This window comes from Rhinoraja longicauda, chromosome 1, assembly GCF_053455715.1.
Source record: "Rhinoraja longicauda isolate Sanriku21f chromosome 1, sRhiLon1.1, whole genome shotgun sequence".
NCBI classification, from domain to species: domain Eukaryota; kingdom Metazoa; phylum Chordata; class Chondrichthyes; order Rajiformes; family Arhynchobatidae; genus Rhinoraja; species Rhinoraja longicauda.
Window position 1 is genome coordinate 22,144,038 of NC_135953.1, and position 24,772 is coordinate 22,168,809.

At 45.1% G+C, this 24,772-nt stretch overlaps 1 protein-coding gene across 1 annotated transcript in view; it reads right to left on the minus strand.

Annotated features, from left to right (window-relative positions):
• The window catches only part of skor2 (SKI family transcriptional corepressor 2), an 83,231-nt gene that overhangs the window by 26,160 nt on the left and 32,299 nt on the right, over window positions 1–24,772 (minus strand). Inside the window, exons 2-5 of the mRNA XM_078409368.1 lie at window positions 3,427–5,222; window positions 2,985–3,048; window positions 2,415–2,489; window positions 1,032–1,097 (exon numbers count right to left, since the gene is read on the minus strand). Of these exons, the coding sequence (XP_078265494.1) occupies window positions 1,032–1,097; window positions 2,415–2,489; window positions 2,985–3,048; window positions 3,427–5,184 (1,963 nt within the window). The 5' untranslated portion in view covers window positions 5,185–5,222. The remainder of the gene's footprint in view (window positions 1–1,031; window positions 1,098–2,414; window positions 2,490–2,984; window positions 3,049–3,426; window positions 5,223–24,772) is intronic.

Sequence of the window (24,772 nt, forward strand, 5' to 3'; positions counted from 1 at the left end):
AGATAATGGGTCTCGACCCGAAACGTCACCCATTCCTTCTCTCCAGAGATGCTGCCTGTCCCGCTGAGTTACTCCAGCATTTTATGTCTACCTTTCGATTTAAACCAGCATCTGCAGTTCTTTCCTACGCATGTAGATAATTACTGATTCTGATGGAATGAGCAAGACGAGACAGTCTACATTGTAAATGGTGTAAAGTGCATTGAACGCTTACAATCGTTCACAAGAGCTATATATATATAGACAATGGGGGAATATAACAATGGTACTCAATAAGGAATGAACAGAAAAATGTTCTGAGCCTCAAAGGTTAGAGGTAGACATCGAAGAAGGTTAGAATCCAAAGGTATTTATTCACAAAATGCTGGAGTAACTCAGCAGGTCAGGCAGCATCTCGGGAGAGAAGGAATGGGTGACGTTTCGGGTCGAGACCCTTCTCCAGACTGATGTCAGGGATCAGTCTGAAGAAGGGTCTCGACCCGAAACGTCACCCATTCCTTCTCTCCCGAGATGCTGCCTGACCTGCTGAGTTACTCCAGCATTTTGTGAATAAATACCTTCGATTTGTACCAGCATCTGCAGTTATTTTCTTAGAATCCAAAGGTATAGGTAGGAATGCACAAAGCGGCGAGATACACGTTCAGTGCTGGTGGACCAGAGATGTGAATTAAGTGACAGAAATGTGGTGAGCAAATGTGCGTGGACACATAAAACATTTGCGAAGAGCGGCGTCAATCGAGCAGTCAAATGGAATAGTACAAATTTCAAAATATATATATATATATATGCCAGTGCCAGCATTTATATATTCACCTTTACTTTATATATATATATATATATATATATATATATATATATATACTGGCACACGGAAGAACAGTCCAACCTAATGTGATTTACTCTGTGAAACGCATTGAGGCATTTCATTGCGTTAGATGTGCTATATAAATGCAAGTCGTTATTACTTCCAGATATATGTCAACAATGTGTGTGCTGTATGCGTTTTGTGTGTGTTCACTGCAGATATTTACCTTTCTCCATATTTGCCACATCAGTTTTGATAGAAAGCCGAGACGTTGATTCTTGATCGTGGTCCACTATAAAATAAACAAAACAGTCTTCGAATCTTTCTGGGGACTTGGGAAGAAAGAAAAAAATAAACGGAAAATGACGGGAGGCAAATGACTCAGCATGTCAGGCAGCATCTGTGGGAAGAGGAACACAATTAATGTTTCAGGCCAAGACCCTTGGGTCTTGGAGCTGAAATGTTAACGCCGTCTCTCTTCTCATAGATGCTGCCTGATCTGCTGAATATGTCCATCGTTTTCTGTTTTTATTTCAGATTGCCAGCACCTGCGAATTTTGTTTTATTTCCTTTCCAATCTAAGGTTCTACTTTTGGGAATTCTCTGCTTAAAGCGGGGATTCCGCGTTTAAAAAAAAATCGTGTGGTAGAAGCTTCCCATTAAAGCGTTAATTGTGTTTATCTATTCTTAATGGCATCGGCGGCTGTAAAATAAAATAGATATTCTCCAACATTATCAATTTATCCGGGAAACTGGTATTTTAAATAAAATGGTTTGAGAAAGCTGATATTTGATGATGGGCTCCTCCTCCTAATAAGAGCAAAAGGCTTGTGTGTTTTTTTTTTATCATTCTGAACCTTCGATTCTCTCATCTGACAGGCAAATTTGCAGACATTGCCCCAGGATAGCAACCTCGTTTGACAGTCAATTAACCGTGAATCGACAAAGCCAAACGAGTTTGCATTACATAAATGGCAAATTAGATTCTTTTTTTCTCTCTCCCCTACAACAGATACCGCCCCAGCTCAGTGCAATTGAGACGCTGCATCAGAACTTCTAATCACGTCCTTCGCTGTCTTAGGTAAAGCCCTTGGCGACATTTAGCAATAAGAAAAGGTGGATTCATTTAATTTGTTTAAGATAATAAAGGGAATGTTCTAATGTATTGTATGCGAGGCTCATTATGAGCCAGATGATATCAATGTTGATGTCTGTCATAAAATACCTTTATTATCGCTGTTGACAAATATTAAAAGCAACAAGCTTGGTATAACAATTCTTTTGAAGGAGAAGATTATGTCATTATTTTACTTATTGTAAAATATTGCTTTCTTAAGGGTGTTCATTTCATTTTCTTCTTTTCAATTTATTCTTATGTATAGTTTGCATTTGCAGCTTTATAATTACACCTGATATTCCAACTATTTTATATGTCCTTATTACAAACTCAAATCAATTCTCCTTGATTTATTTGTAATCTTTCGTTCAGAATTACTATTAGTACTCCTTTTAAATTTAAGATTTGCAGAACAATTTCGAGAATGTGCTATTCTTCCGCCGTTTGCAAATTTAATATATTTATTAATTCTGTCTATTTGGCCTCACTCACCCGCAGGTTCCCGCCAGAATCCTACCCCTGAGCTATCGGATTCTTCCGCAAAACAATCCTGTTGTTTTGTCTGATCTGTAACACGGAATTAACATTAACGCAGCGCAGATATAAACGTTAGATTACGAATCAGGACATGGTTATTGGGGAAACACGGGCCACGGGAGAGAAAATGGTCAGAAATACATAAAAGGGTTAAAGAATAAAGAGATCAGAAATTAGCTCAGTACGTAAACCGCGTAAATTGGACCAGAGAGAAACATCAAGCGTCAGGGTGTCAAAAAAGGAGTAGAAATACAGCCGCAGATAGACAACAGATAACTAAAATAAAAACAGCGTCTCGAATAGATAGCGGGCCGTGAAGGGTGAAACATAACAGTCATGTATGATCAATACAAGGAACTTTCAATTCAACTTTCGTTCCGCGCTCCCGCTTTGAAATGGATCAAAGTATTCACAGTTCTATTATTTTTAAAGATTTATATAGACAAGGGCAATTCTATTTCACACGCATTTCACACTTCTATTGTTTAAAAAAAAAAAGATTTATGTAAGCAAGTTTGCACTTACGAGGAAAATTATCTTCATTCTTTTTAGAAAAGAGTGAATGTTTTTTGGTTCCATTTTTAAGACCCTGTTGCAAAAATAACAGACAAATTGAAAGAAATGTTAGCCATGGTGTGACAATGATAGAATGCTGCTGTTAATTAGATAAGAGGTCGCGTTGGTGTCAGCCCCCGCATCGCGCTTCCGCTGATGAACTATTATTAAAACTCCCAGGAAAGAAATAACGTGGACATGTTTGCGAAAGGCAAATTAAACCTGTACATTCTGTGCAATTACACACATAATACAGCGATTCGAGCTGTGAAATAGAATTTGGGGACGGTATTGCATTATTAATATCTTAAGGGAGACGATAGTCGTTAAACGCGCCTCTTATGTATATATATTCTAGCCCAAAGCAGTATTCAAGTAATAATTAGCTAAATAGCCAAAATCTGATATTTACATCTTTGTAGCTGGCTTGCTCCAATGGTGTCGGGTCGCAGGGAGTGGGGCCTCGTTTATTGGCCGGGCCTTCCGTTGCCTCCTTCATGTCCCCGGCTAGTTCTCCTTTCGAGTTGGAGAAAGCGGTCTTTTCGTTCGTGTCTTTAGGCCGGTTGTCCTGTTGTGGTTTGCTGTGCGTGTAGTGGCCGGGAGAGATGGCGTCCTCCAGCCCATCGCCCGAGAGCTTGTTGGTCTCCACGTCCACCTCTTGTTCCTCTTCACTCTCCACACTGTCGCTGTGGTAACTGCAGCTGGTGGCCGGGGAGGAGGGGTGCCGATCCGATCCAAACTCCTCCAGGTTGCCGTGAAGTTTGGCGATGCTCTCGATGTCCTTCACCACGGGCCTGAAGGCGGACAGGTAGCTCTGCTTCCTGGCCGTGAAAGTGCTGACATCCAAGAGTTTGACTCTCCCGTCAGCTGCCAGTCTGTGGTCAGGGGTGGCCGGGTGGTTTATGGCGTCGCTCTCGAACAAGTTGTCCCTTGGACTTGCTTCGTTTTGGTCGGAGAGATCCAGGAAGGCTTGCCTGAGGGTCGGGGCTTCCCCGGCCGGTGTGATGGCGCTGGGCTGGGGCTGGAGGTAGGTGGGCACTGGGATACCGCTCGCTGCCCTCGGCGGCCAGAACATGCAGAGCGGTGGGTAGAAGGCATCCTTCCTACCCGGCCACAGTAGCCCGGAGAGCCCGCTTTGCTTCTGGCCCGTTGAAAGGCTGTCGCCGTCGTCTTTTTTCTGGCAGAGGCCGAACGCTGGGAAGGTGTAAGGATTGGGGAATAGCGAGGCAGCCGGGAATTTCTGTAGCATCCCGAATCCTTTGCTCGGGACCGGGATCACTGGATAACTCCGCAGGTGTTTCCGTGAAGAGAGGCTGCCTCCGTCTTCGTCGTCCTCGGCGAACCGGGCTCTCTTCTGTGCGAGGTCCGGGGCCATCATGTGGGTGATAACGCTGCCGACTGCCTTCTCTGCGCTGAGCGAGCCACAGTGACCCGGCAAAGCCCGCTTGCGGCTGCCCCCGTTAAACATGGCTTTCACGTCTTCCCACGCGTAGGCCATGTCCTGCTGTGGGGTCTTGTCGGTTAACTTGAGGTGCCTCCTCCACGAGTTGAAGTTGGCGGCGTCGGGCTGGGTGTACTTAACCTCTGGGGTGCGGTGGGAATGGAATATGAACTTGTTCGGAGAGAAGTACATGCTGCAATAGGAGCACTTGATACACTTGGCCCTCGAGCTGTTGTAACGAGCAGGGACGAAGCTACCCCTGCTCCCCCAAGCGCATTCGTGGCTAACGTCGAAAGCAAAGTTGTCAGGGAGCTTTGGAGGCCTGTTCTCGCCTAGAAAGGACTTGCACAGCCTCTCGGACTCCCTCTTGGTGATCATCCCGCATCTCCGCGATGATATTGGCATGGCCCCGGCCCTGCGCAAGATCTCCAGTTGGACCGGCGTACATTGGACGCAGGTGATGCCCAAAGCCACCCTCCTGTTGTGGATCTCGTTGTAGCTGTAGTTCTTGAGCAGGGTGTTGGAGATCTGAGCCAGGCATAGCCTCTCCTGGTTATCAATGATGAGTGACACTATAGGCACCCCGTACAGCATGACTTGGCCAACTTGATTGGGTTTCATCGAGATGTGGGGAGGCCTCTGTTGACTTGGGGAGTCTTGCTCAAAGGAACTTGGTGCCGTGAGCGCAACATCAGTGGGCCCTGGGAGAGAAGTGGGGATGGCTTCCATAATGCCTGGCGTTTATTTATCAGAGCCTCTCCTTGTACCTGCGATACACAGAAGATTATTAAAACAGAAACTCGACCCTTCTCGGCTTGCATTTAGATCAATATTACAGTACACCTTGTAATAGGTAGCATCAATCATGGAGAGGCGAATGGTGGAAGCACTTAGCACAAGACGTAGATGCAATGTGGACACGTTACCAGTATAATTGTAAGATGTTTCATGTACAGTAATAGATTAATCAATGTTTTGTATCGGCTTGTCAAAAACGGATTATCACACAGAAATATGCTTATGAATCTCTTTGTTTCCTATATTACTAACCATACGTGAGAAGCAGACCTTTTTTTTAAAAGCCGATGTTAACACAAAACGCCGGGTTACTCGCGAGAAGATCCTCAGCCCGCGTTTCTTCAGCCGATTAATTAATAAAAGAGGTTGGAACTTGTTCCGATTCAGCTCAGCACATTCTGACTCCAAATTATGATTGGTCGCTTTATTTAAACAACCCCTTTACAGAAAGAAATAGGAAAACAATCGCCGCGAGGAGACGAGCCGGTGCCAGCATTCAACAAAAACCCTTCACGCTGCAAAGTAACCGAGGAAACGTGTCCACATGGATCCAATAAACACTCTGAAAGTAGGGAGGGAAAGGACGAAGCGAATGGCACCGCAGTAAGGCAGGTACTGAGTGAGCAGACCAGGGAGGGGAGGAGAGTGAGTGAGTGAGTGAGAGAAGAGAGAGAAGAGAGAGAGAGAGAGAGAGAGAGAGAGAGAGAGAGAGAGAGAGAGAGAGAGAGAGAGAGAGAGAGAGAGAGGGAAGAGAGGGAGGTAGGAAAGAGGGAGAGAGAGTGAGAGAGAGACAGAGACAGTGAGATATACAGAGAGAGAGAGAGAGAGAGAGAGAGAGAGACAGAGAGATATGCAGAGAGAGAGAGAGAGAGAGAGAGAGAGAGAGAGAGAGAGAGAGAGGAGAGAGAGAGAGAGAGAGAAGAGAGAGAGAGAGAGAGAGAGAGAGAGAGAGAGAGAGAGAGAGAGAGAGAGAGAGAGAGAGAGAGAGAGAGAGAGAGAGAGAGAGACCTCATCAGAACAAGAAAATGTACATCTCTAGTCTAGTAAGTGGGGGTGGGAAAAATGAATAGAAATAACATGGTGGTTACATTGGCCTGATGGGTTCATAATAACACACAGACAGAAATAAAGTAATAAGCCTATTGTATACGCCCAATTCATCGATAATTTACTATTCTCAATTAGTTTGTGTATATATATATATATATAAAATAAACACGTTACCTTCTGTTAATAAATGCGGGTCGCCCGTCACACAAGCATTGTGGCCTCGGCCGCAGTTCCTCCCGAACCTTTCTTTAACCCCACTGGCGCGTTTGCAAATCCTGGCGTATTTGGCCGCTGTTTCAAGGCACATCCCAGAAGCTGCGGCAGTCAGAGGCTGCTCTGGACTGTGATGGAGCAGAGAGTTTAAGCTTGGCAGAGAGCCCCTGGGCTGAGTGTTCCAGCTCTGAACTCTCAGCCCCGCCATCCAACAGCAATTATCACAGCTGCTAACGTCACTCGCTGACTGACACTGGATAAATGGTCTTTTCAAGTATCTAATAAATTCACAGACTCCCAAACGTCAGGCTGCGGGCTACCGAGCCTACCTTTAGAGCTTCACATACTGTCGAGAGATACTCAATTGAATTTAGTTTATTTTACACCTTCTCGCTATTATTCTAAGCCGCACTCATTATTACTAAAATATAACCAACATGAAATGAACATCCATTAGCGGAGGATTATTTAAACATTTCGATAAGTAATGCAGGTTGTTATATTCATTCCAGTATAAATCACGTTCATCGTCGACATCAATTTCTGTGCATTTTTCTGAAATGTCAGGTTTCGCTATTTGCCTTTACTTCGTGGTTTTTTTTTTGCAGGACATTTGCGCTATCATTCTTAAGAAATTAAAAACATTCCAGGCGAAAACATTGGATGGCATCAGCTGGGTGTTACGTTCAGAGACAGGTGGAGATGCTCAGCGTTTATACGTTGTTTCTATTATTGCTTTTACACTGAAATCCTGCTGTGGGTTTAAGTCCGTACATAATGTCTATTAACCTTCACAAATATATATTGTGTCAACTGACTCCAACTACTCTTCCCCGAAGCATGTTAACGTCTACATTAATCTTAGTTATTTGGCAGATTTTGAATGCACGGTTGCTGTATAAGGTACGTTACGGTAAAAGGCGATAAGATATAGTGTACATTTATACTCGCAGTACTGTACCGGTGGCGATGCATATAAGCGCATAGATAACGTGTTTCTTTATACATATATTATATATACATATATTATATGTAATATATGTAATGTATATATTATGTGTAACGGTACATGCTATCGCAGAGCAGGATTTTAAAAACTACTCTGTAGGTATACATATATGTATGTATACATACAGAATAGTTTTTTAAATCCTGCTCTGCAATAGCATATACCGTTTATCCCACGTGTAGCATTCGAATGCATTGAAGGTTTACACATTGAAATGTGTGATTTGACTTATTTCCGTGACAGGTAAATACAATGTGACGGATTTTGTTAACTCTCTTCGCCGGCGAACGGGCAAAGAATCAGCCCGCGTTCAATTCGTGTCAGGGCAGACAAATCAAACAGGTCATTAAATAGAAACTAAAACGTGGCGACGAGTACAGTAATGGCAGGAAGCCTACAATCCTCCAAAGAGTTGTGACACAATTAAAGTGCAGGTGCGGTGGAGGTTGATGTGACGGCCAACAAACACATGGACAGCGAGGGGGAAAAGGGACACACAGACTGGATGTAGAAAGGGACCGGTCACGGCGCACTTTCACTGGGGTTTCCGTAAACCACGGCAATAATCAAGGTATCCCGTAATCTACCTTCATCTACCTCGGTAATTTAAAAAAAAACTCCCCATAACTTTATCCAAGATCGGCAAAGTTGAATTTAAACATCGTACAAAAGATATTCACCAAATCTTTCGAAAAGGAGCTGTAAATTTGCGTGGCTGGTTAGAAGACAGGCTTGTCTATTTTGATTATTGGGAAGGGGTTTGCTTGCCAAATATCCAGAGCACCATGCATTGACTTTGGCGCTCTTATTTGTAGTTTATTAGTTTGTTATTCAGAGGGAAGCCGACCCAGAAACCAGGACCAATAAAAGCAGATGCAGTTCCTCCAACACTTAGAAAGCGCCAAGTACCTAATGACTTCAGCCGGAGTCCCGCCGTCCGAGCCACACGACGTATTTGTCTCCATGCCAATGTCGAATTGATAAGTTCTTTCCAACAAGAGAACCGCATTAAACGCTTGGACGCGAAAACAACCCTTTAACTTTTCAACTTCTTTGCGGAAAAGAGCTTCAGTCCGCTGAAAAAACTGCAAACCGAATATCTTTAGCGATACGCGGACTTCCTTGAAGGCTCAGAGAGCGATAATTGAAAAAATATAGGGATATATTTTATATCTAAATTATGCCAATGGTTGTGCGAATATTGATCATCTCCCCAGCGGTGGCAGATAATTTAAACTATATTAATCTGAAGTATTTAAAGAATATAATCTCGTCAAACTTTCGTTGTTGATACAAACTAGTCAAATGGGGTTAGATTCAGATCTTCCAGACCTTTCATTTGCAAGATTATTGGTGCCGCCCGGCTAACTGTTGGAAATATAAAAGCGAGCGGTTTAAAAGCACATCCTTTATTTATTCGCGTATATTCCAGAGCGGCATCAGATGTTAGCGGGAAACACTGTTACTAAAAGAAAAAATATCCAAGGATAAATAAGAAGAAAGGGACGGAAAGGAAAAGCAGATAACTATGACGAGCAATGAAGAATTAGGTTTAAAAAAAACCTGGAACTCAAGCTTGTTAAAACTCCTTTACCTTTGTGCTGGGTTGGAGGCATTTACAGTGTGGTTCGGTTGACGTGACAATCAGATGTTTACTAACGATCCTCTTTAGGCATAACTGTAACACTATTAGCAAAGTATAAGGTGCTGGGGGAACTCAGAGCGGGTCAGGCAGCATCTGCGGAATGGAATGGACGGGCGAGGTATCGGGTCGGGACCTTTCTTCGGACTGATGTAACATCACTGGCAACGCAGGGATCAGAACCAGCATCATTAGTGTTTTGTTTCTAATGCGCTAATATATATGTGGTCTTAGAATCAATTGTGCTTAATGCAATTAACTGCTGTTCTAAACTCGACTTCATATCCAATTTATCCCAGTTCCTTTGTTTCTTTTTCCAAGACTCATTCACTGTTCAAATTTTAATTTCAACAGAAGATTGACACAGAAAGCTGGAGTAACTCAGCGGGACAGGCAGCATCTCTGGAGAGAAGGAATGGGTGACGTTTGGGATCGAGAGCCTTCTTCAGACTGGTCATGTCAAGACGATGATGTATACTTTTTTAAGGCTTTAAATGTCCCGTTGTATAGAATGCTCTGCGCAAATGTGTTTTCTCTGGGTTAAGTAATTGTTCAGCCTTGTCAGGTCAGATGCATTCCACGTTTCTCTCTCTCTCTCTCTCTCGCCCGCTTTCCACCTATGCCTGGCTGGTGTGCCTCGGATATTGCCGGCCAGATCCCAAAGCCCCTAAATGCGTTTTATCTTTTCTTACTCCACCGGTTCGCCACCATCTGATAAAATCGAAGCCAATCGAGACAGAGTTGTAAATCGAAGTTTAAGTTTGGCAGAGTGGGAATAATTAATGGATGAAGGTCTAATTCTTGCCACCTCTTTAATTATTCAAACGCCTTTGCTTTCACATCGTGATAGACTATATAGTCTGTTTTAGCGAACGCGAAGAGCGAAACGGCGCTAGTCAATTTCCCGGACTTCCACTGCCCCACACGCACTACCAGTGCTACACTACCAGTGCTGCTTATCGTTGTTAACCCTTTAAATCCGCGAACTTTTCCTTTCAACAGAACATCTGGCCTTTCCAAGAAACGGAAACGGGAATGTTTCCGAGCCACGCTTCACTAATTTGATGTATTCACCTCACCGTATTATTTACTGGACATTCTTTATTTCTTAAATGTCTTGGTTTCCATGTGGACTTTCGCAGGCAAAACAAAACTTTTCATGACAAATCTGAAAAAAAGTTTTTTTTTCTTCTTGTTTACGAAATTATGAACCCAAAGCCGGCGGCGGTCCATTCTGCCACAATACCGTGCCCACCGACAACCCAACAAGTGCGAATGTTTCTCACCGCGCTCTCTGTTGCCGTACAACCTTCCACCGCCCCGCGGAATGTTTAATCTGTCGCTTACGCCACGAAATAGACTGCCTCGACCAGTCTGAGACAAAGAATCCCGCGATTTTAAATGCTTTATCAGAAATTAATTAATTCCCGAGCGCCGTTTTCTTTTCTCTGTCATTAAACTTCTGTAAAAGGGTTTCTGGACTGAAGCTACATGCGGGTGAAGGTTGTTGACATTCTTAGTGACAATCTTAAACCGAGTGATTCTCCAAAAGCACTTGTCCTTCCCCAATCAACTTATCAACCTTCTCTCAGAATATAAGCTCCTTAAATCTTCCCTCCGTCTTTTCACCTGCACTAGATCCAGTATCTCAACATTTCTCCTAATGCCCGTCGTTTCTCGCCCTTGATATTGTCCTGGTGACATAAACATAGAAACATAGAAAATAGGCGCAGGAGGAGGCCATTCGGCCCTTCGAGCCAGCACTTCCATTCAATATGACCATGGCTGATCATCCAAAATCAGTACCACGTTCCTGCTTTCTCTCCATATCCCTTAATTCCGTTAGCCCGAAGAGCTATATCTAACCTTCTCTTGAAAACATCCAGTGAATTAGCCTCCATTGCCTTCTGTGCCAGAGAATTCCACAGATTTACAACTTTCTGGGTGAAAACGTTTTTTTCTCATATCAGTTCTAAATGGCCTACCCCTTATTCTTACACTGTGACCCCTGTTCTGGACTCCCCCAACATCGGGAACATTTTCATAAAGAAACAATGTACCCAGCCGCTGTGGATTTGCAATGAGGAGAAAGAACGCCAAAGACACTGGAGACAACTGGCGCGTTGACCAGAGTCCCATTGAAGGGTTATGTCTGAACCATCATGGCGCTCTTTCACCCCAGACGCTGCTTTACATGTTAGGCTTCCTGGTGCACACATGCGAGGGAGGGATAACTATCTTGAGAACACGTATGAGGAATATTTAGTTTAGAGATACAGCGCGTAATCAGGGCCTTCAGCCCACCGATTCCCCACCGACCAGCGACCACCCCGTACACTAGCACTATCCTACACACACACGGGGACAACTCACAATTTTTTACCGAAGCCAATCAGTCTTTGGAATGTGGGAGGAAACCGGAGCACCCGGAGAAAACCCACGCAGGTCACAGGCGAAACCCACAAACTCCGTACAGACAGCACTTGTTGTCAGGATGGAAGCACGGCCTCTGGCGCTGTAAGGCAGCAACTCTACCGGTGCGCCACCGTGTCGCCAGAATAAAGTCAAATATTATGATTGACTTTATCGGGACTCCATTTAACTTGCGATTCTACAACTTAAACACGTGTTCTCTAAATACAGGTACATGCAGGTACAGCAGGCAGTGAAGAAAGCCAATGGAATGTTGGCCTTCGTAACAAGAGGAGTTGAGTATAGGAGCAAAGAGGTCCTTCTACAGTTGTACCGGGCCCTGGTGAGACCGCACCTGGAGTACTGTGTGCAGTTTTGGTCTCCAAATTTGAGGAAGGATATTCTTGCTATTGAGGGCGTGCAACGTCGGTTCACTAGGTTGATTCCCGGAATGGCGGGACTGTCGTATGTTGAAAGGCTGGAGCAATTAGGCTTGTATACACTGGAATTTAGAAGGATGAGGGGGATCTTATTGAAACATATAAGATAATTAGGGGATTGGACACATTAGAGGCAGGAAACATGTTCCCAATGTTGGGGGAGTCCAGAACAAGGGGCCACAGTTTAAGAATAAGGGGTAGGCCATTTAGAACGGAGATGAGGAAGAACTTTTTCAGTCAGAGAATGGTGAAGGTGTGGAATTCTCTGCCTCAGAAGGCAGTGGAGGCCAGTTCGTTGGATGCTTTCAAGAGAGAGCTGGATAGAGCTCTTAAGGATAGCGGAGTGAGGGGGTATGGGGAGAAGGCAGGAACGGGGTACTGATTGAGAGTGATCAGCCATGATCGCATTGAATGGCGGTGCTGGCTCGAAGGGCTGAATGGCCTACTCCTGCACCTATTGTCTATTGTCTATTGTCTATTGTCTACAGAGTGACGCCAATTTGGAGCTATCAGATCTTCATAAAGGAGGTGTGATATATCGATCAGCGAAGACTCCTCTTGTAGAAGTCTAACAGTCTGACCCTTTAAAGGTAATAACATTGAATTTCATATCTAATCTGTAGACAAGAGGCGATTTATTTGCAACAATTTTGTTCATTCTTTTCAAAGAGCGGGAGCCAATGCCGCCACTAGGAGTTACTGAGCCACCTGGTATTTAAGAGAACCGCACAGAGTATTCCCACTGATGATTACCGATTTTAACTCAACACCACGAAACCAGTGAGCCAGTTTAGCAGTCAACATTTAAATGACTTCCAAGAATAATTACATTCAGACGGGAACAAGAGGTACAATTCAGCCGGTTGTTTCCAGAGACCCCGCTCAATACGCCATGTATTGGGAGCAATCCATCGAACGTCATCTATCCCACAGAGGTTCTACATGGATAAGGATATGGAACCAAATGTAGGATCCTCTGTCCTCATCGCTAGCTTCAGCGACAAACCAAGTCTTCACACCAGTTCAAATATTATCTTAACCTACCTGAACCAGGGGTCTTTCACAGAAATGACACCCCCAAATTGCAAAGCATTTCGCTGGGATTTTGCACCTCGTAAACTAAACGAGGCACATTCTAAATTATTTCTATGTATAAAGAGTACTCGAACAGATACTCTGTTCCCTGCTTTTGTTCACAGCCTGCTTGCAGCTGAGTGATTATTCCACAAGTTACCACTCTTTCGTTCATCTTGCGAAAGCACAAGCTTTGAAAAAGGTTGAGTTTTCCTTCGGTAGATCATAGCAAACTCATCATTCGTGTTGGGACCGCAGGTGATCGGATCTGGGGCTACAGGTGATCGGATCTGGGGCTACAGGTGATCGGATCTGGGGCTACAGGTAATCGGGTGATGCAGCGGTAGAGTTGCTGCCTTACAGCACAATAGAGCCGGGTTCGATCCTGACTACGGAGTTTGGATGTTCTCCCTGTGACCGCGTGGGTTTTCTCTGGGCGCTCCGATTTTCTCCCACACTCCAAAGACATACAGGTTTGTAGGTTCATTGGTTTCAAGTCAGGAGATCCGATAACCTGTGGTCCCAGATATTATTAACAGTACCTCCGTGATTACCTGTGCCCCAGATTATATTATCTGCGGTCCCAAATACGAATACCTGTAGCCCCAGATCCGATTACTGTAGCCCCAGATCCGATCACCTGCGGTCACGTCTAATGATGAGTGATTTGTCCCTAGTGTGTGCAGGATAGTGTTAGTGTGTGGGGATCGCTGGGCGGCGCGGACTCAGTGGGCCGACGAGCCTGTATCTCTAATCTAAACTAAAGACTACCAAAGATCTTTTTCCTCTCCGCTCTTGATCTTCGTTTGTCATAAAACGGCGAAAAGAATAACACAGAGAAGGAGCTCATTCTGCCCCTGGTACTTGCGCTGCCTCTATCTCAGAGTTACCCGATTACCCAACTTCCTGCCCGTCACCCTGGAATTATTTTGCTTCAATCGATTACCGACTTTTACATCACTGTCGAATCTGCTTCCACCCTTTCACCAAGCGGCGAATCCCAGATCATAGCAATTGTGCCACATGTTGGCTATAATTCTTTTGCTTTAAATTCGTGTCCATTTTGGTTTCTGTCACTGTGTATTTTTCCATCTCTAACATAACCATCCATATGTTCATAAGTGATAGGCCCAGAATTAGGCCATTCGGCCCATCAAGTCTACTCCGCCATTCAATCATGGCTGATCTATCTTTCCCTCTCAACCACATTCTCGCGCCTTCTCCCCATAACCCCCCTGACACCCACACTAATGAAGAATCTATCTATCTATCTCTGCCTCAAACGTTCAACGGCATCAAACCTCCTCCTCGTCCTCAGATACAGAGAACTCCTCAGCCCCCCTCCCCCTCCCCCTCCCCAGGCTCTTACACATGAAGTCCCTCATCCTTGGGATACTATTTTAGTAAATCTCTTCTGTTCCCCATGCAAGACTTGACAAGCTTTCCTGAAACGCAATGCCCAGAACTGGACACAATGTCAGTACTTTATAAAGGTTTGACATTATTTTATTGATTTCGTGTATCTTGACAATCTCTTATACTCAAGAACGACCTTCAAAATGTTTGTATCCTTATCTTCACACATGTCACGTCTGTTTGTTTGCTTTTTATTGTCTTTTGCCACTGTTCTTTCACATTCAAACTTTGAAACTATGAAGCGCATGTCCTTAATACATATCAAAATGGGAACTAGTGTTGATAACCTGCCCAGCGTAATCCCCCTATACGAGAAACACAACTTCGCTACTGACGAAATGTGTAGGAAGGAACTGTAGATGCTGGTTTACACCGAAGATAGACACAAAATGCTGGAGTAACTCAGCGGGACAGGCAGCAACTCTGGAGAGAAGGAACGGGTCGTGTTTCGAGTCGAGACCCCGAAGAAGGGTCTCGACTGGAAACGTCACCCATTCCTTCACCCCAGAGATGCTGCTTGTCCCTCTGAATTACTCCAAGATTTTTTGTGTCAAACTTCGCTCCTGACGTCGTCTTTCTATCCTTTTGCCTGTGTATATGCACACAGTCACATTGGACCTTAAATGAGCTGATTAGTCTCCAGTACAGTTGTTTCAATTGTAACAGATATCCAACCATTGCAGAAGAGGAACCCATGTTCTAGATATATTCCAAATAAACAACTAAACAAAATTAAATTAAAATTAAAATATTTATAACTTTTAAATAGAAACGTGATCTGACGATAGAACTTTCTCGGCGTGTAGCCAATTCTCATATTCTGAAGAAGAGTCGTGACCAGAAACGTCACCTATCCATGTTCTCCAGAGATGCAGCCTGGCCGCCGAGTTACTGGAGAACTGTGCCTTTATTTTTGCAAACCGGCATGGTTTGGGAACAGATCTGCCCAAGGCCGCAAGAGATTGTAGAGAATTGTGGACGACGAAGTCTAGACCATCACGCAAACCAACCTCACTTCCATTGACTCGATCTACACTTCGTGATGGCTCGGCAAGGCCACCAGCATAACCAAGAACTAGTCTCACCCCGTCACTCCCTCTTCTCCCCTCTCCCATTAGGCAAGAGGTACAGAAGTGTGAAAACCCATACCTCCCGATTGAGGGGCAGTTTGTTCCCAGCTGTTAATAGGCAACTGAACCATCCTCTGGCCAACTAGAGAGCGCTCCTGACCTCCCATCGACCTCATTAGCGACCGTCGGACTATGTTTAGTCGGACTACTGGACTATATCTTGCACTAAACTTCATACCCTTTACAATGGACAGCTTCCTGTAGTGGACAGCGCTCAACAAAAGGCTTTCTACTGTACCTCGGTGCACGTGTCAAGAATAAACTAAGCGAAAGTAATCTGCAGTCCCTTCTGCCTCCGCTGATATTCTTCTCCTGAGGTGGTATTTTGGGCTGGAAGATGACGTGTGGACAAAGCCCGATCCATCACGGATTTGCCCTTCCACCATCGAAGGGACCTACAGGAGGCAGCCGATATCAAACACCCACACCCCCTTGGCCACGCTCTCATTGCACCCCTACCATCAGGAAGAAGGTGCAAGAGTCTGCAAATCGTGACCGCTAGATTCAGCAATAGCTTCTTCCCAACAACTAGCATCAGGACATTTGAACACTACACAATGAATAATTAACATTTGCACACTGCCTTTGGTTACACTAAAGACCATATCCCTTGATTCCACTAATCCCTAGAGCTCTATCGAAATCTCTTTTAAATTCAGTCTGGTCTCGACCCGAAACGTCACACATTCCCTCTCTCCAAGATGCTGCCTGACCTGCTGAGTTACTCCAGCATTTTGTGATACCTTTTAAATCCATCCAGTGGATTGGCCTCCACTGCCTTCTGTGGCAGAGAAATCCACAAATTCACAACTCTCTGGGTGAAAAAGTTTCTTCTCATCTCAGTTTTAAATGCCTCCCATTAATTCTTAGACTGTGGCGCCTGGTTCTGGACTCCCCCAACATTGGGAACATTTTTCCTGCATCTAGCTTATGAAGTCCTTTTATAATTGTATACGTCTCTATAAGATCCCCTCTCAACTATGCACAATGTGTCCATAATTCAAGCGTTCATTACCATGTGAGAACCTCTATCCGTGATAATAAAGGAAGCATTGACCCATTGATCAGATTCAGCACACACTGATTTGGTGCGTTCCTGACCTCGGAGGGGCAAATTCCAACGGATAGCGATGAACGAAGGACTGGGACATGTCTTGTGTAGAGCAGGCAGTAACCGGAGCCAGGCCAAGGGACAAAGCGCTCTCCTGCATCTCGAACATCTTTATTAATGTATCATTTTTATTTATTATATCGTATCTATGTGTATTGTGTTTACAGGCCTGTTATGCCGCTGCGAGTAATAATTCCACTCTTCCTTTGTCGGTACATGTGATAATTAAATACTCTTGACCGTTGATTCTAATCCCATTAGTGCTGAAGTGACCATCATTGTCCACTTTTACCCGCTGGCGATGGTTAATGTGTTTATGCTCGGCTTCTCTGTGGTTCGGACGAAGACCATGAAGGTCCCTGGGACCACCCGACTGGTGTGCTCCAATATGAACCTCCATGCTTCTATTTGCAAGAATCTCTACGGCCAAGCTTTTCAATTCTGTAAAGAATTCCAAGAAAGGCGGCAGGGAAATCGCGGGAAGTTGGGTTTGCAAGGCTGGTGGAATAACTTTTGCTCTGCGCTGACGACGCACGTAGATCGCCCACCCTTGCACTACGGCGAGTGGGAATGATGGAAGCACTAAGCATTAAAGTGGAGCGACGTGACATTTCACAAGGCATGAAAATCACAGTGTCATCCACTCCCGCTTTGAGTATTAAACTTTCCACCTGCGGGACTGAGTTAAAAATTAAGTTTCAATATATTTACTCTGTAGTAGTGTAGTAGAGATACTGTGCGAATATAGGCCCTTCGGCCCTCCGAGTCCGCGAGCAAACACCAACACCATCCTACACATCTTACTAGGGACAATTTACAATGTTTCCGAAGCCCACTTAGCCTACAAGCCCCACACTCCCACTTTGGAGTGTGGGAGGAAACCGGAGCAGCCGGAGAAAATCCACGCGGTCACAGGGAGAACGAACAAACTCCGTACAGAGAACACCCGTAGCCAGGATCGAACCCTGGGCCCTGCCTGGCGCAGTTGGGCAGCAACTCTACCGCTGCGCTACTGTGCCGCCTACTCGTCAGCAATGAACCGAGCAGTTCTGCTCAGGTTAATATATATAATTGACAAATCGAATACTGTGACCGGAGCAGTAAAGTTGACCGCGTGCAATTTACTCGTAGATAAGAAGAGGCAGTATTGCTGCCTGTTTTCTCGTCTACACGCTCACGCATTCCACATTATGTCTCATCGTCCCCTGGGAGCGTGCATCCTTTCCCAAGGCACATGTGGGTGTAAGGAAGGTGGGGGAAGGATAACCAAAGGGATTGCGTTGTCAGGGAGAGGGTGGTGAACGGGGTACGCTCTCAGAGAATTTACCTGACTGTCTACCTCCGCCTATATTACTGGCCCTAAATTACTGTGTGTGTAGAGGGGGGGTAATTTACGCCTGTACCCGCACCTACATAGAGCGTGAAGAAGGGTCCTGAGCCGAAATGTCACTTATCCATGTTCTCCAAAGATGCTGCCTGACCCGCAGTGTTACTCCCAACACTTTGTTGCGGTGCTGGCTCGAAAGGCCAAATGGCCTTCTCCTGCACCTATTTTCTATGTTTGTGTCTTTAAAAAAAAATGTAATCCAGTATCAACAGCCCCTTGTTTCTACTCTGTAATATACGGTCCATGTACATACATTCCTAAGGCGATTTTGCTGATGGGATGTGGACTGTTCGGCATCCGGTGAGCATCTTTGGTTGAAAGAGCGTGTGGCCACCGCGACCTGTTCCAGAAGAGTGCGAATTTGCAGCACTCAGAGGAAGTTTGAACCTACGATTAATGGAGGCGTTGGGAAAACGCCGATGTCATGCTTGTCGCGGGACACGTAGAAACGTTGCACACTTTAGTGGAAAGTTGGCCTTAATATCTTAATATCCATATTACCTTAAATATTTTCCTAATATCCATATTATCTGCTGCCCATCACAACTCCACCTCGAACTAGAGAGATGCTCTGTATTTCAAAGATTAATGTAAGATAGAGCTTAATTTTGGAGATGCAGCATGAAAACAGGCCATTCGACCAACCGAGTCCATGTAGTATAAGAAAATAACTGCAGATGCTGGTACAAATCGAAGGTATTTACTCACAAAATGCTGCAGTAACTCAGCAGGTCAGGCAGCATCTCGGGACAGAAGGAATGGGCGACGTTTCGGGTCGAGACCCTTCTTCCGAGTCCATGTAGATCATCGAAGACCCGGTCAAACTCATTCTATATTATCGCACTTCCTCATCCACTCCCCGCGCACTGGGGGCAATTTACAGAGGCCAATTAACCTACAGACCCGCACGTCTTTGGGATTTGGGAACAACCGGAGGAAACCCACGCGATCAGAGGGAGATCTTGCAAACTCCACACAGGCAGCACACGAGTTCAAGATCGAACCGGGTCTCTGGCGCTGCGAGGCAGCAGCTCTACCAGCTACGCCACGGTGTCGCCTTCAATTGATTTCACATTTAACGGAAAATAAAGGTGGATAAATGAAGGTATGTGGATATGTAGATACACACACACACACACTGAACTTTTTTTTCTCGTTTATTATATTGTTTACAGAGTACTATGTTTACATATTCTGTTGTGCTGCTGCAAGGAAGAATCTCATTGTTCTGTCTGAGACACATGGCTATAATACACACTCTCTCGTACCCCCGTGTGCATGTAAACATGTTAACGCTCAACCTCAGAAAGACGACATTGGTTCTTTTGACGGAATACATCCCATTCTTTCTGTCTACCGCATTAGAACGTACAATATAGGAACTGCACTTGGCCATTCGGCCCATCGAGCATGCTCCACTACTCAGCAACACTTCTATCTCAAACGCCATTTTCCTGCCCCATTCTTGATCTGCTGAATATCGGCAAATCTTGCCTCTGCCGATGCAGAATTCTCGCTGACTGCTATATCCTCTTCTCCCGAGACTGCAACTCCTAGTTCTAAGCTCCTCGGGCAGGGCAAACATTCTCCCCGCGTCTACCCTGGCGACCCCTTTAACAATTGTGTAAGAGGAACTGCACATACTGGTTTACACCGAAGATAGACACAAAATGCTGGAGTAACTCAGCGGGACAGGTAGCGTCTAATTTCGGGTCGAGACCCTTCTTCAGCCGCACGTTCAGACTCAGACTGAGAAAGGGTCTCGACCCGAAACTTTACCCAATTCTTCTGCCCAGAGATGCTGCCTGGCCCGCTGAGTTACCCCAGCATTTTGTGTCTATTCTTTAACAATCGTGCACTGTTCCACGAGGTCACCTCTCACGCTTGTTCTATTGTCAATCGTTGTCGATGGCAATAACCTTTTGGATTTGGAGAATGTCATTCCTCCCACTCTCCCTCGGCGCAGGTACGGCACAACTCTAAGCAGCAGAGCGATTGTTTGCGGTGTAAGAACAGTAATTTGTACTGTCTAAGATGTTAGAAACAAGTCTTCTACTTCCTTTGAATATAAATATACTTTGAATTTATGTACAGAGGCTAATATATTCTTAGTTGTTTGCCAACATTAAAATAAAAATGGTATAAAAACAGATACTAATCATAGAATCATGGAGTCATATGGCATGGGAATAGGCCCTTCGGCCGGCGCCGACCAGCATGCCAATCTACACTAGTCTCACCTGCCTACGTCCCCCCCCCTATCCATCCAACCTGTCTCATCCATGTACCTGTCTAAACGTTTCTTAAATGTTGCGAGAGTACATGTTTAAACTATCTCCTCCGGCAGATCGTTCCATACACCCACCACCCTTTTGCGTGAAAAAGTTGCCCCTCAGGTTCCTATTGAACCCCCTCCCTCGCCTTAAACCTCTGGTTTAATCCTCTGGTTCACGATTCCCATACTTTGGACAAGAGACTCTGTGCATATTTACCTGATCTATTCCTCACGTGCGAACTGTAACCAAAAGCAAAACAATCCTTATTCAATCAATAAAGGGGATAGCTGAAGTGTTTACTCTCTGCAGAAAGCAAAGTACTGGAGTAACTCAGCGGGCCAGGCAGCATCTGTGGAGAACATGGATAGGTAACGTTTCGGTTCGGATTTTGTTCAGACCCAACCCTCTCTGGTCAGGAGGTCAAACCACAGGGAGACGGACGGAGGTGAACACTGGCCTCTCTTTCAGTCCCTGCCTACACTCATGAGACAAACCACTTACTTCCTACTTATCCAGGGGGATGTGTACACGCATGTGCATATGGGAACCTACCTCTAGATTTTAAAACGATGGGGATATGGAGGAGATCCCAGTGTGTACCGGTGATACCCCCTTTGGCCTAATTCCCAACTCGTTCGATTACAAAGTCATTATAATGTCTAATATTCGCAATCTAATCGCCGGCAAACTGAAGATAAACTGGTTCATGCAAGGAATTCGCCGCCATTCCCTGGTCCCACTCGATTCTCAGACCAAACCCGAAATAGTATTCAGCTTACTTCCAATTCAGTTGTCCACTCCTGCCTCCATCCTTTACGGGCACCCATTCATTCTACGATGACCCTCGGCTCCTCGTTAATGGTGTGCTCCTGGATGAGTTCGGGGTTTATGGAACAAAGCGCAAAGTCATGGAGGAACGCAGCCATGTTTCCGAAACGTGTCTGTCCATTTCCCTTCACAGATGCTGCCTGACCCTTCTGTGTTCCTCCATCGCTTTGTTTTTGCTGAAGATCTTGTAGTTGAGTCGATTTATAGACTTGTACGTGTATTCAACGTTAAAGTTTGGCTCATCTCTCTCTCTCTCCCATCTTCTTGGGCCTCGTAGTCTCGATGTTTCCTCCCATTGACTTGCCCCATTCCAACGTGTGCGGAACTCCTAGTTCACATCCTTCCATATCCCAAACCCACACACTTGCTCTACGACCACGACTCTCCATATTTCCCCCCTGAGACCCTTTATCTCCCTCTTTCCATCCCCCTCTCTACATTCACAAGCCACTTCTTTAACCCCTTCTGCCAATTCCCAATCCGTGCTTAATTTCCCAATCTTTATTTAATCACTTCAGGATATTTTGCAACGGTGTATGTGAAAACCTGCATTAAACACGTAGGATACGCACACAATGTCCAGGACCTCATACCATATAGCAGATGTAGCAGATGTCTCTTACTGTGTGAATAATGTATGCCCTCTTCAAATCTCAACGGGCTCCTAAATCTCACCAAACCAACCAGGCTACCTTCAAGTTTAAGCTATGAATATTGTGTCAAAAACCAAACAAACCAAAAAAAAACATACTAGGGATTTTAATTTTCAATTAAAAAATTAAAAAATTATAGCACGCTGATAAAGGGGTCGTTTCATCCCATTCATAATTGCGCTCAGACGGGAGCTCCTGTTTAAACCGAGCTGGCCACCTGCGCATTGCGGCTCTCGTCGGGAATAACATTTTAGCGGGAAGAATTTCAGGGGCTCAAGGCTCGATCTGCCCGCTACATCTCAGCATTAAATAGAAACATCACCGTCAGTAGGTGGACGGCCGAGATATGGATGAAATACGTGGTGGAAAAAAAACTGGCACACAAATCGTAGATGTATTTAAGAATTTCAATACCACATAGAAGGCAGGGTTAAAGACGGGAATTAATTAAAAACAGTCCCATGTGAAATCATGGATTTTCTATATTAATTTACCGCGCTTCAAATGGCGTTCAGTGTCTTCACTCGATGACGGGCGATACAGATGTAATTGAACCAAATACACAGCAGCGGGGACAAAATGATTCCAATCACAATCTGAGCCGCATCGGCCGAAACGTGTTAAACAATTCGGATGCAAAGTGGATCCTGCCCCCTGTCCCCACAAACGAAACCTGATTGACAATAGTTGCCGTGGTAGGTAATTGCGTGTTTTGTTTTCTTTCTCCCTATGTAATAATATTCCATAAGAGATGGCGAGGCTGACAGAGGTTGTGGGGAGAGATGGCTATTGACTGAGGCGAGGGTCTCAGCTGCCGTCCCCTGTGCAGTTCATTTGGATTAGTTCACTACTGCTTTTTATCTCTGGGTCTTTGGTAAGCTTGCAACGAACCCCCATTTGTGTGGAGAAGTTTTCATTAATCCGGCTCACTGCCTGAGACGCGTCCGCGCCAGCACATGACAGTGTCAGCGGATTGGCGGCTCTGTCATCGCCTCTCACTCCCAGATCAATAGATGGCAGCGGGAAATAAATGGCCCTAACAGACCGGGACTATCTCTATCTTGGTTGGGGAATTCTTAAATTAAAACCAAACAGAACAGAGACCGTAAAAGTCATGGATTCCCAGCCTCTGTTACACGACGTTTGGATTGTGTAGCACTGTCGCCGGGATAGTCTGCGATTTAATGATGTGTGTGTTAAAATATCTGTTACATTTTCACTTGATCGATTAAACATTTCCCTACTCGCAGGATTTAATGATATTAATGATCTGAAAGAAAGCGACAATTTGTTATATTTGGGAGAAAATATATAAATTGACGTAGTCTCGACCCGAAACGTCACCCCCTGACCCATTCCTTCTCTCCCCAGAGATGCTGCCTGTCCCGCTGAGATACTCCAGCATTTTGTGTCGGTCTTTAATGTAGTCTGAATCCAGCTGAATTCTGCACATCGGGTGAGGGGAGTCGGGCTGTAACCGCGAGAAGCCAGCACCCGTCCCTGTACATCCATCGCTGCCCACGCACAGTGCTCCGGGAAGCACGAGGGGCGAGGAGAAGGGGCCACTGAAGAGGAAGCGGCAGATGGATCAACGCCTGAGGTGTGCTGCCGGCTGGATAACGGGAGGGGGGACACTCGGAACGCAAGGAAACCGCCTTGTAAAACAGTGAAAACATAACCTGGAAAGTCAGAACGAGGAGAGCAGCGATCAAGAGCAGCGACTGGAATTTAGAAGGATGAGAGGGGATCTTATCGAAACGTATAAGATTATTAAGGGGTTGGACACATTAGAGGCAGGAAACATGTTCCCAATGTTGGGGGAGTCCAGAACAAGGGGCCACAGTTTAAGAATAAGCGGTAGGCCATTTAGAACTGAGATGAGGAAAAACTTTTTCAGTCAGAGAGTTGTGAATCTGTGGAATTCTCTGCCTCAGAAGGCAGTGGAGGCCAATTCTCTGAATGCATTCAAGAGAGAGCTGGATAGAGTTCTTAAGGATAGCGGAGTCAGGGGGTATGGGGAGAAGGCAGGAACGGGGTACTGATTGAGAATGATCAGCCATGATCACATTGAATGGCGGTGCTGGCTCGAAGGGCAGAATGGCCTCCTCCTGCACCTATTGTCTATTGTCTATAAGAGCAACGCGGATAATGGGAGCGTGGGACAAGGCAGAGTTACAAAGATACAGAGTAGGGGTGACGGGGAGAAAAGTTACGCCATTAGTGAAATGTTGGCTGGAAACCGAAAATCACTTTGCATCAGGCGAAGCGGAAAGCAATGCGAATGTGCGAGTGAACAATTCCTGGGCACTCCAGTTTTTTTAACTCTGGTGAATGCAGTCAATCTCATTTACACCAGAAAGAAAGAAAGAGAGAAAGAAAGAGAGAGAGAGCGAAAGAAAGAAAGAGAGAGAGAGAGAGAGAGAGAGAGAGAGAGAGAGAGAGAGAGAGAGAGAGAGAGAGAGAGAGAGAGAGAGAGAGAGGGTTGAGAGGGTGAGGGAGAATATTCCCACAGTCTCAAGGTGCAAAAACCAGTTAAAAACTCCACCAAGACAATGTCGTATTTTTAAAAATCGCGAATCAGAGTAAAACCATTTAGAATAGGTAGATTTACACCCGACAAACCGTGTAGGCAGAAACTGCAGATGTGTAGGGAGGAACTGCAGATGCTGGTTTACACCGAAGATGGACACAAAATGCTGGAGTAACTCAGCGGGTGAGACAGCATCTCTGGAGAGAAGGAATGGGTGACGTTTCGGGTCGAGACTCTGCTTCAGACTGAGAGTCAGGGGGGAGGGAAACTCTCAATCTGAAGAAACTTTAAACTTTCTCATCAGTGATTCATCTCGTCAAATACCCTTCACGGAGATCGTTCAAATCA